Source organism: Corvus moneduloides, chromosome 15 (assembly GCF_009650955.1).
Source record: "Corvus moneduloides isolate bCorMon1 chromosome 15, bCorMon1.pri, whole genome shotgun sequence".
Classification (NCBI taxonomy): Eukaryota; Metazoa; Chordata; class Aves; order Passeriformes; family Corvidae; genus Corvus; species Corvus moneduloides.
In genome coordinates, this window is record NC_045490.1 from 15,637,868 (window position 1) to 15,655,077 (window position 17,210).

The 17,210-nt window shown below is 38.6% G+C and overlaps 1 protein-coding gene across 1 annotated transcript in view; it reads left to right on the top strand.

Annotated features, from left to right (window-relative positions):
* DOCK2 (dedicator of cytokinesis 2) overlaps nucleotides 1–17,210 on the top strand; it is a 157,358-nt gene that overhangs the window by 38,985 nt on the left and 101,163 nt on the right. The window contains exons 24-26 of the mRNA XM_032124540.1: nucleotides 2,431–2,501; nucleotides 2,786–2,892; nucleotides 16,643–16,791. Of these exons, the coding sequence (XP_031980431.1) occupies nucleotides 2,431–2,501; nucleotides 2,786–2,892; nucleotides 16,643–16,791 (327 nt within the window). The remainder of the gene's footprint in view (nucleotides 1–2,430; nucleotides 2,502–2,785; nucleotides 2,893–16,642; nucleotides 16,792–17,210) is intronic.

Genomic DNA, 17,210 nt, shown 5'->3' on the forward strand with positions numbered 1-17,210 from the left:
TGTGCTCTCAACCTTAATTTACAAATCAAGCCCCTGCTCCTTTTCCAACTGTTCTGTTCCTCAACTGACACACCACATTTGACCTACAGATGGTCTTGTCTGCTGCAAATGTCAGCTCTCCCCAGCTCACTCCTAGGCACTGATTTGAGAAAGCACAACTCCCTGTGCTGTGCATGCTTTCAGAAACCTTAGATGACATGTTCTCAAGGTCATTGAAACATAGGAAAAAGAAATTGTCTGTGGCATTGGAAAGTATGAAAAATAAGGGAACATGAAGATACTGCCTTTCTCTCATTCTTCCTCACACACTTTTGACCCACCCTACTGCTGCAGTAGACTCCGAGGACTTTATGCATCTCTGTAGAGTTTTCTTATGAGAGAGCAAGCCTAGAAAGGTACTGATAGTGATGCTTTGCTTGTGGTGCACAATGGGGGATGGTACAGTAACTTCTTAAAGTTGCCTTGATGGCAAGTAAAATTAGATTAAGAAACAGAGCACCAGTGATTTCTTGGAATGTACTTTTCATCTCATGGGTACTCAAATTTCATGAATATGTATAATGTAATGCTGCAAAAAGAGGGCAGCTAAAAATAAGCTTGGTCAGGAGTAAAGGTTAAAATAAATTTAGCAGTACATTGTATATGTAAGAAATAATTTTCTGCAGTGCTGTGGGTTTATCTGTACCCGCTTAAAAAACTAATCTCTTAAGGTTTGAAGAATGCAGAACATCTTGTACTGCTGACTAGGAGATTTTAATGACTTCATTAAGGGCAGTGCTCAATTGTGTCCATAGTGCATCATTTGAAGCAATTATTGCAAATGAAACTTGGGAGTCTAAAATAGTGCAGGGGATATACTTGTAATTGTACTTCAGCTGGAACTATGGATCTGCAGAGAGGTGGCAGCTCCATCCTTCCCACTTCCCTCCTATGCAAGCGTAGAGCAGGGAATATGTGAAAGTCAGACAGCACAATAGTCCAGGAGTCAGTGGAGCACTGCTTGAAATATTTTGTGGCCACTGGTGGCTCTATCTTTTATCAAACATCTATCACAGTACCTGTGAATTGCTGTAAGATGAAACTGAGATGCTGCTGTGCAGTCTCTTCATGCAGTATTTGTAGCTTGAAAAGCGAGGAACAGCACGTGTCTGAAATAAAGCTGGAGCCAGTTTCCAGCCCAACACAAGTATTTGTAGGGGTGTTTTAAATAGCCCTGGGATTTTCCGAATCAGTAGAAGATATAATCTCTTTGTTGAAGTTGCAACAGCTTTTAAACACTCTTTTGACCTTTCTAGGCTTGTGTATGAGTGTGGGATGAGATCTGCAGGAGAATGACTTTATCTGAAGGTATCTTAAGCCAGCATTTAGTCTCTTTGAAATACCGTATTCACTCTTGCTGAAGGCTGAACTCTTTTTTTCAATCAAGACATGGATAGTTTTTTGGGTTTTTTGAATTGGCTACTGCAGTGGAAATTCATACAAATAAAATTATAGCTTTATTGTGTTTAAAAGGTCTGAAAGAGAGCCAAAGAAAGCTGCGCTCTGATTGTCCTCATCCAGCCCCCCTACTCTCAAAAAGGAGACTAAGTTTTTAACAAGGAGCTTGCTGTGTACAGGTACAGAGCAATATTGAACCTAGATAGGCTTTTATCAGATAGAACTGTAACAGAAGACTTCACATCACTGTAGCCTAGTTCTCGGCAAAATGTTAGTAGGAATTTATACCCTAAAGCTGCACAGTGAAGTAAAGTACTGCAAGTTAGTTTTTATGCATATTAACCTTAAGTGTTAGTGGTGATTTTGAGCCTGAAATTGCCTGCTGAAGTTTTTTTTTCCCTGTAAGAATAGCAACTCATCTCTTACCCTTGTCATGGTAAGGTTTGGTTATCCCACTATACTGTCAAAACATACTTCAGGAATTGATAAGAGAAGATCAACCATCACACAGCTTGGCTGCAGATGGTGGGTTAGGGACATGACACCCCTCTTCATCTATTCTAGAAAGGGTGGCTCAGGGTGGGTGGATGACTGTTAACCTCAATTCTGCCTCCTGCATGGCACATTTCTGGGATGGAATTGATACTGCTCCTGCTTTGATCAGTGCTTGGTTTGCTTATTTGCATCGTGATGACATTTTTAGTGGTCTGCAAAGAGATTATCTACAAAGGCTGGACCCTTTCACAGGTCTACAAAGAGAATAAGATCCACTTGGTACTCTGGTAGTTAAGCTCTTCTGCATATCCTCAGCACAAAAGCCCTTATGCAACTCTGTGATTAAACTTATTCAAATGCCATGTAAAATTTCAGTCTGGGGAAAGAAGTCCAAGTTTATCAGTTTGTTTTGTGTGTATCTGTCGCAGCAGTATGCTCTGTACTGTTTATGTACTTGTGTAGACATACGGGGTTGACAGGATCTGTCTGTTAATTCAGGTTGCTGCCTTGAAGTACATACCGTCAGTTCTTCATGATGTTGAAATGGTTTTTGATGCCAAGTTACTGAGGTGAGTCACTCTTGAACATTTCCTAGTTATCAGCAATGACTTCTTATAGATCAGTTTAGGGCCTCAAAGCTACACCAGTTCCAAATAATCAAGACAGTGATGGGTCCCTAAATGCATGTTTGTTACTGGTCTCTTGTCAACATTTGTGATATATAAATACATGTAAATCTTAAAAAATGATAAATGTTTAGAAGTACATGACTTTTTGCTCTTTCTCTCTGTCCTTATTAACATATGAGGAATTCATCTGTATGGTATTTATGACACTTTTCCTTTACATGCAGCCAACTACTATACGAATTTTACACCTGCATTCCACCAGTGAAACTACAGAAGCAGAAAGTGCAGTCCATGAAGGAAATTGTACGCAGCAACCTTTTTAAAAAACAAGGTAAATAAGAAATGCCTCTAAGGCTTCAAATAAATGTGTGAAAATTTTCAGTGACTTACGTGTTGTGCAATGCATGTTTGAAATGGAGTGAAACAAACACTGAAAGAGTTGTGAATGCCAGAAGTCTGAGCTCTGGAGGGGATTCATCTCTTTCCACAGGATGGCAAGAGCTGTGCAAAGTGTGATTGCTGGCCTAGAGCAAGGAACAGGTGGGACTCAGAGGAACAGTTCTGCGTGGTTTTCTTGCGATACAGTGGTTAGGTGGATGAGCTATATATCCTTTCAACCCATTTTAAGGTCTATAATGGAATAGGAACATGAACTGAAACCTTGTTAACACAGATGTTATATAAGGCCTCTGCCTGGGAAGAGGACAAAAAAAATCTGATTGTGCTGTGGTATGCTCAGCTGCAATGCAGCATTTCCACTTACAGGAATTACGATGCTTCTCAACCTCTATCAGAATTTAGTGTCTTTCTCAACTCTCAGGTGTTTTAATGACACTGAAATGTCTTTATCAGCATTGTGCTCAGTTTTCCTTCATATTTTCACAAAAAGTGAATTTTTGCTGAAGGAATCTTATCAGAGAAGCCAAGTTTTACATTATTGGCTTCATCTCAGTGTCAAGAGTTCCGACTCCTCTCTTGCGGACCGGATGGTTGCTTCTCTCTCACCACCTTTTTGCTGTGTAGATAACCTTCAGAACTTGAAGGGCACACAGACTATTTAGATGAGTTCCAGTTTCTGACAACTTAGAGATAATGATTCCAGGAACTTGACAGTACAACAGTGCATTGCAAATAGTGCAGTGTGTGAGTAGATTGAGAGGGGATTGCTTTGTGCCCCTCGTTGTGTGTTGCCAGGAGAGTGATGCAGTTCTAACTAGCCAGGACAGATAAAAATTACACTTTATTTTAAGACCTATGCTGCATTCCATTGAGACTGAAATCTATATTGTAAGCTTTAACGATAACTAGCTGTGTCTGTTGTGTTTTAAGACCATTGTAGATTTCCTGGGAAAATATGTCAAGAAAATAATGTAGTTGGTTTTATTGTTTAGATTAAATTATTAGTATTTTCACCTATCTTTATGTTAATAGTTTCATGGTAAACAGCTCTGATTTTTTTTTTTTTTTAACTATGTGTAAATTTACATTTGCTTTGTATTGGTGAAACTCGAGTAGCTGCAGCTTAAGTATCTCCAGACACTGATCCAAACTAAGAGCAGTTCCTAATTAATTTTCAAACAGTTCTAGTCCTGCATTCACAGTTTTCTCTGGTAGTTGACTGTATCTCTGTTTAACAAGCAGAGTCTGATATATCATTGCAGTATGAGCTGCTTTTACTGCTGCTGCTTGTAGGATCAGAAGTGCCAGACATAGTTTTATCTGTGGTGCTTGTGGTGGGCAGCGTTTAGACCAGAAGGAGAAATATCCTCTCACAAGACCAAAACTCTTGGGTTAAAATAAGGCGCTCTCTTGAACTCTTGATCTTACTAGAATTCAGTCAGCTACCCTGTGTTTAATACTGAGAAATTAAGTGTAAGCTATAAACTTATTTTGGTTCAATAGTTTTTCTTTAAAGAAGCTTGTCTCACTGAAGTACAATTGTTACTGGTTCATAGATCAGGAGAGGTGGTCAGGATGGCAGATCCCAGGCTCGTATAATAAGGAATAAAGCCCTAATAAAGTTTCAGAAAGGAAACAGTTGAGCATATAATAACTGTGTGCTTCACAATTCAATTCACTAGCATACATCCTACAGCTCCTTTCTTCCTTCCTTCTGTATGTTCCAGAAGAGAAAAGAATGGGTTTTGGATTCCCAAGAAGATTTCATTACAGTCTGCTTAGTGTGGTGTTTGTTTCATGTGTTTAACAGGCCTTTCCTTTAGCTGAGGTCTGTTAATGCAAAATACTCTGTAAAGCTTTTACTACTTGCAGATAAATAATAATAATAGATTGCTGGTTGCTTGTAAATGCAGCTTGTCTGATGTCTTGAAATATAGCTGGTACATCATGGGAAATGTCTACCTTGGAATGCGTTGTGAATTCTAAAAAGGGGACATGGTTTCTGTTTCTCTATTTTTTTAGGTAATATTGAATAAGAAATTCTGCTAGGAGGATTTCTAATTCGGGGGACCTTTTACAAAACCAGTAAATGGTGGGTTTTGCATAGTGCTGACCAGATAATTAATACATTTTAATTTTTCCCAGACAGGTAGGTAGTGGGTTCGTTTAGTCTCACATTTGTAGATGAAAAAAATGTATTGCCCAAAACCTCTCTATTTTTTGCTAACATCAGACACTTGACAGCAAAACCAAGCAGCTGAGAGTATGAAGGCAACATATCATACTTGATTCATTTCCCAGCCCTGCTCTTTCACCTATATCCTGTATATCTGGGTATTGTGATCCAAAGTTGCGTTAGTAATTGACAGTTAAAGTGTTCCCACTACATAATATGTAAAAATTAACTGCTTGTTTATGTGCTTGTGGTGATTACATGTGCAAGATCTACCTTAAAATGTTTTTACTGTGATACTTAATATAGCAATACTTGGTATATAACTATATAGTAATACTTAGGTGTATTCTTTTTAGAAGAGTCTGGGGAAATGGGTTGATTTTTTTTCCATGTATTACTTAAAAACAAGAGAAGTCCTCTGAAGAAGCAATTGCCCAAAATAGAGAAAACAAGTTGTTGTCATTTTAAAATAGAACTAAAATAAATCCTGCTTATTTTAGCTTTATCGTGACATATTGTTTTAGGAACATCATGACTTATATCATAATAGTAATAACCAGAGGATATTTTTGCTAGCTAGAAAATATTAATGTAAACATTTTGTATGTCAGTAGTTTGATGACGTGATAGAATAAAACAGCTCTTTGTTGGTAACGTAGGATTTAGAGTTGCCATTATTGTAGAATTTAAAATGCCTGAAAACCACTGCTTTTTTATTTTATTTTTTCCTTACTGGAGTGGCAGATATACCTTTACACCATCCTTGGTGCAATCTGGTCAGGACCAAATAGACTTTTGCAAATACATTTTCCGTTTCCTGACACCATTCCATGAAGCTGTCATTCCTCTTAACACAGAATGGCCAGCTAACAATGCTACTATTGCCTCGGGGTGTTACCCAAGTACCTTTTAGGGCATTTAATATTGGAGTTTCTCTGTTTGGTAATGATCTTTATACCTTTCTTTTCACCCAACTGCCCCTGCACCACTAATGGCAGAAAATCATCCCTGTAATAATTACAGGGTGTTTTTTATCTTAATGATATTTTTTGATTATTTGCATTTATGTTTTGTTTTCAGCCTTAACATTGTAATTACCATAGGGGGAGTAGTCCACATCATGTTTAAGTGCAGGCACTGGAGAATGTGAAAAGACCAATACACAATTAAGAATCTATAATATTATAGTGATATGAAAACATTTCTGTACCATGCTGCTGTAATACTGTGCATGGTAAACAGCAAACAAATCTCTTTTCATTTACATCGCTGTGGCTTAAAATAGAAAATTCTAAAGATCCTTTTTTTGCTCTACATCAAATACAATTGATTTTAAAATTAATTGGATAGAGAACCAAGTGTGTGTAGGGTGTAGACGCCGCCTGATTCATTACTGCACTCAATGAGCTGGAAGGTCATTTACAAGAAGGAAAGCACATGTAGGCTATCTCAGAATAGGATGCAGCGTGATAATTAAGGTAAGATTGCCAACAGTATCATTAACTAAAGTTCACATTTATCTACAACAGGTAGCATTTTTTCTGCCATGAATATGGAATGTATTTAACTACACTGCTAATTACAGCGAAGTCTATTAATTTGCGTGTTTCAGATTATCTATTCCTCCAGACTTTATTCTCTTTCCAGGTAGTTCATGGCAGTTCCAGTTCAATTAATTTACATCCATCCCCAGAGGTATTGTCTTTACAATTCAATTGGATTGCATATACTGGCACTTCTATTCCTTGACCCATTGATATTCACAGCATTTTCTAAAGAAGCAGACTTATGAAAACACAGGAAGGTATTTTCAAAAAAATAATAAAAAAAAAGCCAGTGAAATTTGTCTTTATTTAATAAAGCTGCATGTGAACCTGAAGTTGGAAACCTTGAGGGTGAACTGAATTTATTGGTATGTATTCCCAGGCATTCAAAAGTTTCCACTGTAGGCTCAGGGAGTGCTTTCATCAGATAGGAAACGTGGTCCCGTGCACCTCTGCTGTAATTGATCTTCAAAGGCCTTGTAGCACTAAAGCACTTTTAGAAGCCTTTAAATTACATTGCCAGTTTTTTCATAGAGGCATTGATTTCTTGCTCCCACTCTGTAACTATAACACAGCTTGGAGAGGTTATGGTGGTGCAGGTATTGGAGGGGCTGAGTGTAGGAGGATGGATGCTTTCTGCTGCTTGCACACTTTCACCATAGCATTTAGGAATGTTCTAACAGGGTGTGTGAGCAGACTTTTATGCAGTTTTGTGTTTAGAAAATAGTAACTCCTTTTTGGTCAGAGGACAAGAAATCTGCCTAATTTTTGACATTTTTCTTCTAGATTACTTGATATTTTATTATTTTAAAATACCAGGGTTAAAGAAATGGTTGCGTTGTCTCATATAAGCATCTTTAATGGGATTTTAGAGTCTCTTTTATGATGGAAGAAACTGTCTCCTGTCATATCTTCCACCCTGTACAGTAGGATGTAATGGATTATTCCTCCCTGTTGTGAAAAAGTTTTGTTTGAATTGTTTAACTTCTACGTAAAACTACTTTTCAGGAGTTACTGTTTTGTTTGTTTTTAGGAAACTTACTGCCAAAATTCCCCCACTATCTCTCTGTTTTTTGAGAGAGCAACAAATTAAGATATAGCTGTTCATAAATTACATGGAGTTTTTATTGTAGTTAGTGCTGCTGAGTTTATAGGATCTAGATGTTTATTCTAAGATGGCCCTGGAATATTTACTGACACTATGCTGAAAGTTGCAAATGAGTAGCCTTGGGAGAACTGGTTTTTATTGGTGTGAAATGAATGTAAAGTGCTTCAACACATGATAAAATGTGTCTGTTTTGATAGTGGTGCTTTGGACATTGCATTCCCTGACTGCCCAGTCCTGGTGAGGGGTTTGTGCTGTAGCAGAGCTCAGAGATCTACCCCAAGGACCAGGAGCTCTAAGTAGGGCACACAGATGGTCACTGGCAGGGGTGGGAATCGAGTTTCAGTGTCTTGGCTGGAAATGCAGGCCCTGTGCTCACTGTGGCTCCAGACACGGCTGCTGCATGTTCAGCATATGCAAACCACTTGCTGATTTTGGAAGAACAGCAGCAAGAGACATATGTTAGCACCAGGGGTTAATTTGCCAGATGCCAGAAGAAATGCTGAGACTATAGCAATGCTTTTTTTCCTCACTGAAGAACTCTTTCTATTCTATTACTGTTTAAACAAGAGAAGTACTTACACACACCCATAATTACATTGATTTCCTAACACTCGTGTACATTACTGGGTTTTACCTGTGAAATACTTTGTTTCGTTTCAAGAATTGAATATTGTTGGTAGTTTGTGTTGCTAGAGTGTATTGTTTTTACCTTCAGGATTATTAAGAAAAAAGTTTTAAAAAGCAGAGTAGAAGGAGGAGTAATTTCTGATTAAGCATATTTCAGTGTCATTATTATGGTCAGGATTGAGTTGCAGGTATGGATTTTTACTATTATAATCTTACAATCTACTTCCTACTGATATGAGTTCCTAAGCCTAAGTTTTTGCGGATTTGTGGGGGTTTTCTATGATTTTTTTTCCCCCTTTCCTGTGTTCAAAAAAACTTCTCAACATTTTAAATGACTTGAACACAGGAGATCATTAATGCATGTCACTCTCCTGTTTTTAGCTACTGGGAAAAAATTGAAATTAGTCACTGTTCATAAATTCCTTTAAAAAGGTTCTGTATTGAAACCCAGTCTTGCCTGTAGATTCAGTCTCAAAGTTCATATTTAGCTTTTTTATTTATTGGGGTTTTTTTCCGGGGGTACATTAGCTCTAAAACATCACTTCAAGTGCTGTATTCATTTTTTGCCAGTTCTATTCCTGCAATGTTTTGATATAGATGAGTACAGCATAAGCATAACTGTAGGTATTTATCTGCATACATTTGTGATGGACATATGTAGATTAAAGCCATTACTTGTGTTTATGGAGGAGTAGGAGACATGCTCGATATTGCTATTGATAACTTTTTGTTAGACTTGACCCATTATGGCATTTTTTAGTTGCATTTTTTAAAAGTCTTGTTATATAGAGGGAAAGCAAGTTAGGTGAACTAGTTTTAACAATGAACTTCAGGATGTTTATGTAAAACGTGGTTTACGATTACTTCAAATAGAAAAAGCAGACCATAAACATATTAAAGCAGTTGATAACGACACATATTGGGCGTCAGTAAAATGAAATGAGGAAATATGTGAGTTGGAATTCATCTAAATTCACCGAATCATAGGATGGCCTGGGTTGGAAGGGACTGTAAAGATCTCAATCTGCCAGAGAGGATGTGCTGACAAGGCTGTGTTGCAGCCTGGCAGACTGCAGTGACTGCAAGCTGGAAAAGGCACCAAATGCTGAAAATGCTGTCTTGGCTACAGCAGGGTGGTGTTGGAAGTCCTGGCTGTCCTGGAATGCCTGGCTTTACTCAACCCCTCAGGAGTGGAGACACTTGCACGTACGCCTGGAAGCTGGGAGGCAGAGACTTCTGCAACTGCTCCTGGTGTCAGTGGTGTGCTGGGACTGTTGATGCTGTACCTGTTCTGTATCCTCCTGCCTCACTTGCTGACACTGAACAGTCAGCAGGTGTTGTGTGCTGGCCTCACAGGATTCCTGTGTTTCTCCTTCCTTCATGTTCCTATTAGAGGCCAGCGGGCAAAGAGAATTTGCATCTTGCAGTGCTGTCAGGATCTGTAGGTGACCTATGGTACCTTCCCTTTCTGTGGCTCTTATCTGAGCTGTGAAATTTTAATTTAGATTTAACAACAAATGGAAAATATACCGTTTTAAAATCGTTACTTTGGGGCTTCCCAGTAAAGCAAAGAGTTAAATTGCAAATAACAAATAAGGAAGACTTTTAGTAGGAAGATTGCTGCAGTTGTGAACAGATGTCCATTGTGAGGAAGCACAATGCTTTAACTGAGCGCTGGCTGCCATCAGAAGTCTCACCTCATTGAAAGAATGTTGTTCACTGGCTTTATTTTTAAGGCTTTGTTCTAAATCTGTATTCAGATGACACCTATGTCCTTATTAAACTGGCATGCCAGTTTTTAAGTGGGCATGAAGCCATCCTAACAGATGGATATGACTACAGGCATGCCAGGGAATCAAGAGTAGTATTTCCTAAGGGAGACAAAAGTGGTGTTAAATCTTTATTACCATTTTGGCTGCACATACGAGGCAGTCAGGAATGAAACCGATCTGTAATTTTTGCTGAAGGAGACCCAAATGTCTTTTTTAATGACATGATTGCATTAATGACTTAAGAGTTTGAATTTCATTTACCTGGTACATAAGAAATCTTTGGGTATCTTCCAAAGGGAATAAGGTGAATAGAGGGGCTAAAAAACCCAACCAAACCCAAAATAGAAAATACATAACTGCTTAATTCTGGACAACAAAGAATCTACCTGTCCTTATTCAGGAAGGTGCTGCCAGGGAACCTTTCTAAGAAGTGTGTTGGAATTTGGAATTGATGAATATGTATAATACTAAGTCTTTTAACAGACCTTGATGAAGAAAATGCAAGATGCTCAAACTGTATGTTGATGTTTTATCAGTTCAAATAAAGTTTGGGGCAGCTAGAAAAAACCAGTCAGAACAGTTGGGCTTTTTCATGCTTTTGAACATTAAGGAAGAATAGATGTTGCTGGGAATGTTCTTACATTATTTGTCAAGCTGAAAAGAAAGCAGCTAGTACTTAAATAGGCATCTTCCCCCCTCTGTGTCTCTCCCTTGTCTGTCTTGAGCTTTCTTGGGGCATGGGAGGAGGTGTGAGAATGTGAATTGCTTCATCACAGACTTAGAGATTTGTTTAGGCTGGAAAATACCCTTAAAATTGAGTCCAGCTGTAAACCTAACACTGCCAAGTCTGCCACTAAACCATGTCCCCACATCCACACATCTTTTAAATCTCCCCAGGGACGGTGACTCCATCACTGTCCTAGGCAGCTTGTTCCAGGGCTGGACAACCCCTGAGACAGTTTTTGCTTATCACTTGCTACTTGAGAGAGCAACTCCCACCTCCCTCCACTCTCCTCTCAGGGAGTTGTAGAGGTAGAAGGTCCCCCCTGAGCCTCCTTTTCTCCAGGCTGAGCCCCACCAGCTCCCTCAGCCACTCCCCATCAGACCTGTGCTCCAGACCCTTCCCCAGCTCCGTTCCTTCTCTGCCCTCTCTCCAGTCCCTCAGTGCCTTCTTTGCCTGAGGGGCCCAGAACTGGGCAGAGCCCTCGAGGTGTGGCCTCAATGGTGCCCAGCACAGGTCACTGCCCTGGTCCTGCTGCCACACCAGTGCTGGTACAGGCCAGGTGCCCTTGGCCTCTTGCCCACCTGAGCAAACCTGGACTCATGTTCAGCCACAGTCAGCCAGGACCCCCAGGTCCCTTCCTGCCCGGAGCACAGGACCTGGCACTTCACCTCAGTGAAGCTCACCCCACTGGCCTCAGCCCACTGATCCAGCTCGTCCAGGTCCCTCTGCAGAGCCTTCCTGCCACCAATTTAGTGTCATCTGCAGCCTTGCTGAGGGTGCATCCAGTGATGAGTCTAAATCATCAACTACAACATCAAATTTTACTTTGGCTATTTTTCTCAATTACAGTCTTCCACAATTTTCTTAATTTTTTTCTCCTTTTCGCAGGCCATTGAATTGCTCATGTTTAAATAAGAACTTGGTTCATTTTCCTTACATAACTTGTGCAATGATACCTTAGTATTATAATCTGAAACTTGTGTACTGGTTCAATAAACTTTTGCTTGTCCCAAGACAGTACAAGGATTTCATCTTTTGTGTAATGTTCTAGTGAAATAGTTTTACTGGGTTTTCAAAGATACAAAGACATGACTACAGGTTTATGTTTACTTTAGTCCACCTGCAGGCTCAGGATGAGATCAGGTCTTCCTTGCTACGAATACAGGTCTTTTCCAGTTGCTTTGATTGTGTGTTTTTCAGAACATTTTGGAAATACACTCTCATATGAGATGACTTCAACTGCTAGGTGTCTTATAAAACCTAATTAGTTTTCTTTTTCTTCTATTCATCAATAATATCCTAGAAGTGCATTATAAAATTCCTTCTCCTGTACTAACTAACAAGCTGAGTTTATCTAGCAGCCAGTCAAAAAATATAGACATAAAGCTTTAATATTAGCCAAACTAATTAACACCAAAAATTGAATTTTCTTGCTAAAATCTATTGATTTTTTTGTATTATTATCAATGGCAAGTTTGATTTTTTTTTTTCCCTTAAGGAAACAATTTAGCTAAGACTAGTTAAACAACCTTGAATTTCCATGTGGCTTGATGTTTCAACATTGTCCACATCTGAAAATGCACTGTAAATAATTGATCAGCTGCATAGTTTGTCCTTTTAAGAGATTCTCTATGTATCAAATATGGATCCAATTTTAATTTATATTGCAAAGTACAACTGGGAGTACTGAAGCTTGTAGAGTAATTAGCTCTAAAATCTGAAGGAAATCAATTGCACTTTCTGCCTCAACTGTTGTCTCAGTACAACAGGAAAATTGGTCTATGCAAGCAACCCTGTTTTCTCCATGTTTAAGGAGTATGGAATGGCTTTATATGGAAGAAAAATTATGTCAAAGACTTGATTCTTTCACTAAAATACACATGTGTGGTTTTTAATGAGTTACAGACAACAGCAGGCATTTTGCATTCTGGTAGGAAGCTTTAATTGACTTCTGAAGGCTTGTATGGAGGAGTTTTAAATTCAGTGAAGCTTGCCTCCACTCCTCTTTAAGGTGTCCACTGCAACTTGTTAGTCATGAGCTCATCTATGCTTCCTGATTATTGAGCAAATGGGTGTCACTGACATGTGAAGGCACAAGTAATTTGGTGATTAATGTTTTCATAACACCTACCTTGAATCCCAGGGTTTTATTTTCTATACGAAGACAAATTAAAAATGTACTTTATCTAAAAGACAGGGTTCCTCTTGATCAGTGACTTTGCTCAATTTAGTCTCTTACTTTACTTTTGAAAATAAGCTCGTTAGGTACAGGTTTTTATTATCCAGTTGCTCCCTGTAACTTTGAAAGCTACCCAAAAGGAATTTTTATATTTGCTAGCTGTCAGGCAGTTCAAAGGGACATCTTAATAGCTTAAAATTGAGCTGGATATTATTTTGAAGGAGTGAGAGCAGTAAGTATGTTTATCCTGGCAGATGTGAAACCGGAATGTGCCAAGAACCTTCCATTCTCTTTGTGAGAGGTGAAAAGTGGCTGAGATGTCACATAATGTGATGTGACTTTGAACTTTGCTGCTATGAACAGCCTGTTAGCATAGCACTCCCTAGTGATGTTTTTTGAAGTGGAAGTGTTTTCAAGGCACTATTTTTAAGAATGGTAGTTAAGGGGAAAGAGTTGCCAGCTAAATTTCTTACATACTGTTGATTTGGAATCTGTACTTCTATTTGTCATTCCAGATTAGTTAGATGTGCTTGTCTAAATAGGTTCATCTTCGTGTTGTATTAGGTGTAGCTGTTACTGTGTTGTTTCAGATTGTTGGAGTAAGTTATGAATCCCTGTACAAAGTGTAATTTATATGGACCAGGTTGAGAGTTGAGAACTTGTGGCACAAAGTGTTGCCATGGGTAGAACTCTGCTGTAGCTGCAGACAGGCATGGAGAGGGATGTGGATGAGTTTTACTGCCGAGGGTTTGCTTGGTATATGGGATCCACAATGCTGTAGGAGAAATGGGGTTTAGCTTGTGCTGAATCTTTCCTTCAGCATATCTTGCACACAGTCAGAGAATCTGGAAGGGAACAGGGGGTGGAGCAGAGTGGAGACCAGAAAAGAGATATTTTACTGCATGTGTATTTTCATACAGGTTACATATATGTGAAACATTTCTTACGCCTCACTACAGATGCTGTGCAAGTGCTAGGGATTCAAATGGCAAGAATTGGGTTTCTCCTACCTGTCTTTAGAATAATGAGTTTGATATCATCTCTTCTGATATAGGACACCTTGATGTTTGAGTCCACAGATAAAAAAATGACAAGCCCCAAAAATGTCATCATTTATGTACACAGGAATATATGTAACTTTGTTCCTGACTTTCTGACAGTCTCTGTTCATTTTCCAGAGATTCAGAGTCTCCTGTGATTTTTTTTTACTGTGTTGTGTTGCTTACTCGTTACCCATAGTTGTCTGCTCTGTTCAGGTTCTGAGGATTAGAAACTGATATTTTCAGTGCACCAAGCTACTGCCACACTACCATTGATTAGCAGTTTTAGCAATCAAGAATCATAGAATAGTTTGAGTTGGAAGGAATCTGGGAATGTGTCCAGCCCAACCTCCAGCTCAGCATGAGGTCAGCTGTGAGGTCAGACGAGGTTTTTCCAGGATAGTCTGTGCAACCTGTTAGTTCTACTGCTTGGCTGTCTGTGTGAGGAAGAGGTTTCTCCTTATATCCAGCCTCAACTGCTTGCTTGGGTTGTGAGTCCATTTTTTAATTTCATCTGATCCACTTAAAAATGTGTTAAATGTGTGCCATCTTTCAGTAAGACTGTTGCACTTATGGTCCTTCTCATAAGCGCCATGAAATGGAACTAGGTTAGCAATAAATGCTATATCAAAATACAGCTTAAGTATTTTTGGGGTGGTCAGAATCTTGATGAATGAATTCTGAACTGATCATACTAGGAACTGTTTTCCCCCTGGATAACCTGGATAACTGTTGAAGGACAGTCTCCACAGCTAATAATGAAAACAGAACTTAAGTTTGTTTACTAGCTTTTTCAAAAGTAGTAAACTAATAATCTATTTTATAATTTGCACTTATTTGTTGACTGAATATATCAACCCTGTATTAAAAAGTTCCTATCACATTTTAGCAAGTTTTTAAGGTGTTGCATGTAACTTTTTTGGTTGCTGATGATGTTTCTTTGGTTTAGTTTTTAGTTAAGCTAATAGCACTGGATTTGTTGCATTTACAATGAGTTAGAAGCAGTTTGTAGGAGCAAATCAAGAAAGTTTTTGCTAGTTACTGAATTACATCTCAGTTTCAGAAAACTTATAGTATTTGCTGTCTGCAGCTGGTGACCAGCTGCCAGTACTGACTTCTGGAGCGCAGGTGTTCTCTGCCTGCATGAGCACAAATCCACACAGAAGTGCTTTAGGAGTGTTGGTATCCCCTGCTGCTGGGCTCCACTATGTGGTTTGTGAGCACAGCCCTTTGGTTTCTGCTTCAGAGGGGTATCTGTAGCCTGCAAGAAGTGTGTCTGTGCAGAATTGGGCACATAAAGAACTGTAGGCTGTGTGAAATTCATTTTTATGCTGCTGTTCAAACAGGGCTCGTGTTGATATGTGTTCTTTAACTGCTGCCTTACTGGTGAGTTTGTAACTTAGTTATTGGGTTAAATTTGTCTTGTAGCTTGGAATAAGTATTATAGAAATAGTTACCAAGGGTAGAGATGCTTTCTGAGGCGACAAATTATGCTGCTCTTCAGACATGATTAAAAGCTCTTGGCTTCGTTTAGTTTGGAGCTGTTACTTCAAATAAGAATAATCTGCATGGATTGCTTCTGTTGCTTCATCTGCAAAATTCAGACATTTATAATCTACTTTCCATTCTCTTCTTTTTCTTTCTTTCTTTCCTTTCTCTCTGTGTGTACTAGCACCTTTATTTTGGGGGGATTCTGAGCCCCTGGCTTGTTTTAAATCACAATGGATACAGTTTCACCATGTCTCACAAGGCACTGCTTTATCAGGGAGTGCAGTGTATGTCCAGGTGCTCTAAATCATTCTTCAAAAATAAAAGATACTTTTTATTCCTAGATAGATATTGCTCTCATTAAAGTTCTATCAAATTTGTGTATTTTGTTCTCCTGACATTTCCTATAAGCGCCTCTCTCTTAAAAAGTCAATGTATGGGTGATATTGAAACATAACTTCATATTTGTGTCAGCTTCCTTAAATTTAAATAAGGATGAATGTATGCACAGCTCTCACTATCACAGGCTTGGTAGGCCTTTCATTAGAGTCTTCTCTTTGTCTGCATTCTTTTATGTGCCTTTAGAAGATATGTTTCAAAATGATGCACATAGAACACTTCTCTTCTGCTGTTTGAGTCTTATTTTCAGAAATAAGTTAATAAGTGCAGTAATTTTCTCACATTAAAATCCTGTCATTACTTAAACACAATTAATTTCCAGATGCTTTGTGTGTAAGTGAGTAATTTGTCCCCAAGTGTTTGATATAAGCTGAACAGCCTTCAGAATTTAACTGAAGAAAACTATTTTTATCAGGAACTTTCGGTTTTAATATATGAAAATACTGTTAACTTATGAAAATACCGCACAAGTATGGAATATTAACGAGGCACAATTGGAAAATCAGCAATTCCACATTGGGACTGTGGCTGTTGAAGCATATTGTGTTTCACTGTTTGAGGGAGGGTTTATTTGCACACAGTATTTGATTTATATTTGTTGTTAAGATAATTTGCTTTCTTTCAGAATGCAGGGACATTCTGCTTCCTGTGATTACAAAAGAGCTGAGGGAATTACTGGAAGAGAAGGAGGATCAGCAGCTCCAGGTCCAAGAGAGGAAGTACTGCGTTGAATTACTTAATAGTATCCTGGAGGTTCTGAGCTGTCAAGACCCTGTAAGTATTGATGATGATGATATAGAGAGCCCAAGTCTGTAGAAAGCTTGAGCTGATTAGGTAGTAAATTATTGATGATGATTAATCTCTTTCAAATATTTAATACAAGTCAGTGGCAAATTGAACTTTTCTCCTATTTTTCATAAACTTAAACGAAAGGGCAGTTGAGGTATTAAAGATTAATACTGACATCTGAGTAACCTGATCCAGTTGAAGATATCTGTGCTTATTGCAGGGGATTGGACTACATGACCTTTCAAGGTCCCTTCCAAACATAAATTTTCGATTATTCTATAATTATTTTAATTATTCAGAATAAATTTCAAATTTCATCTTGTTGCTCTCACAAAAGCCCCTGTAGTTTCTGACACAGATGCTGTACAATGTGGTGAGGTATGGTTTCTGCTTTCAGCAGTGTC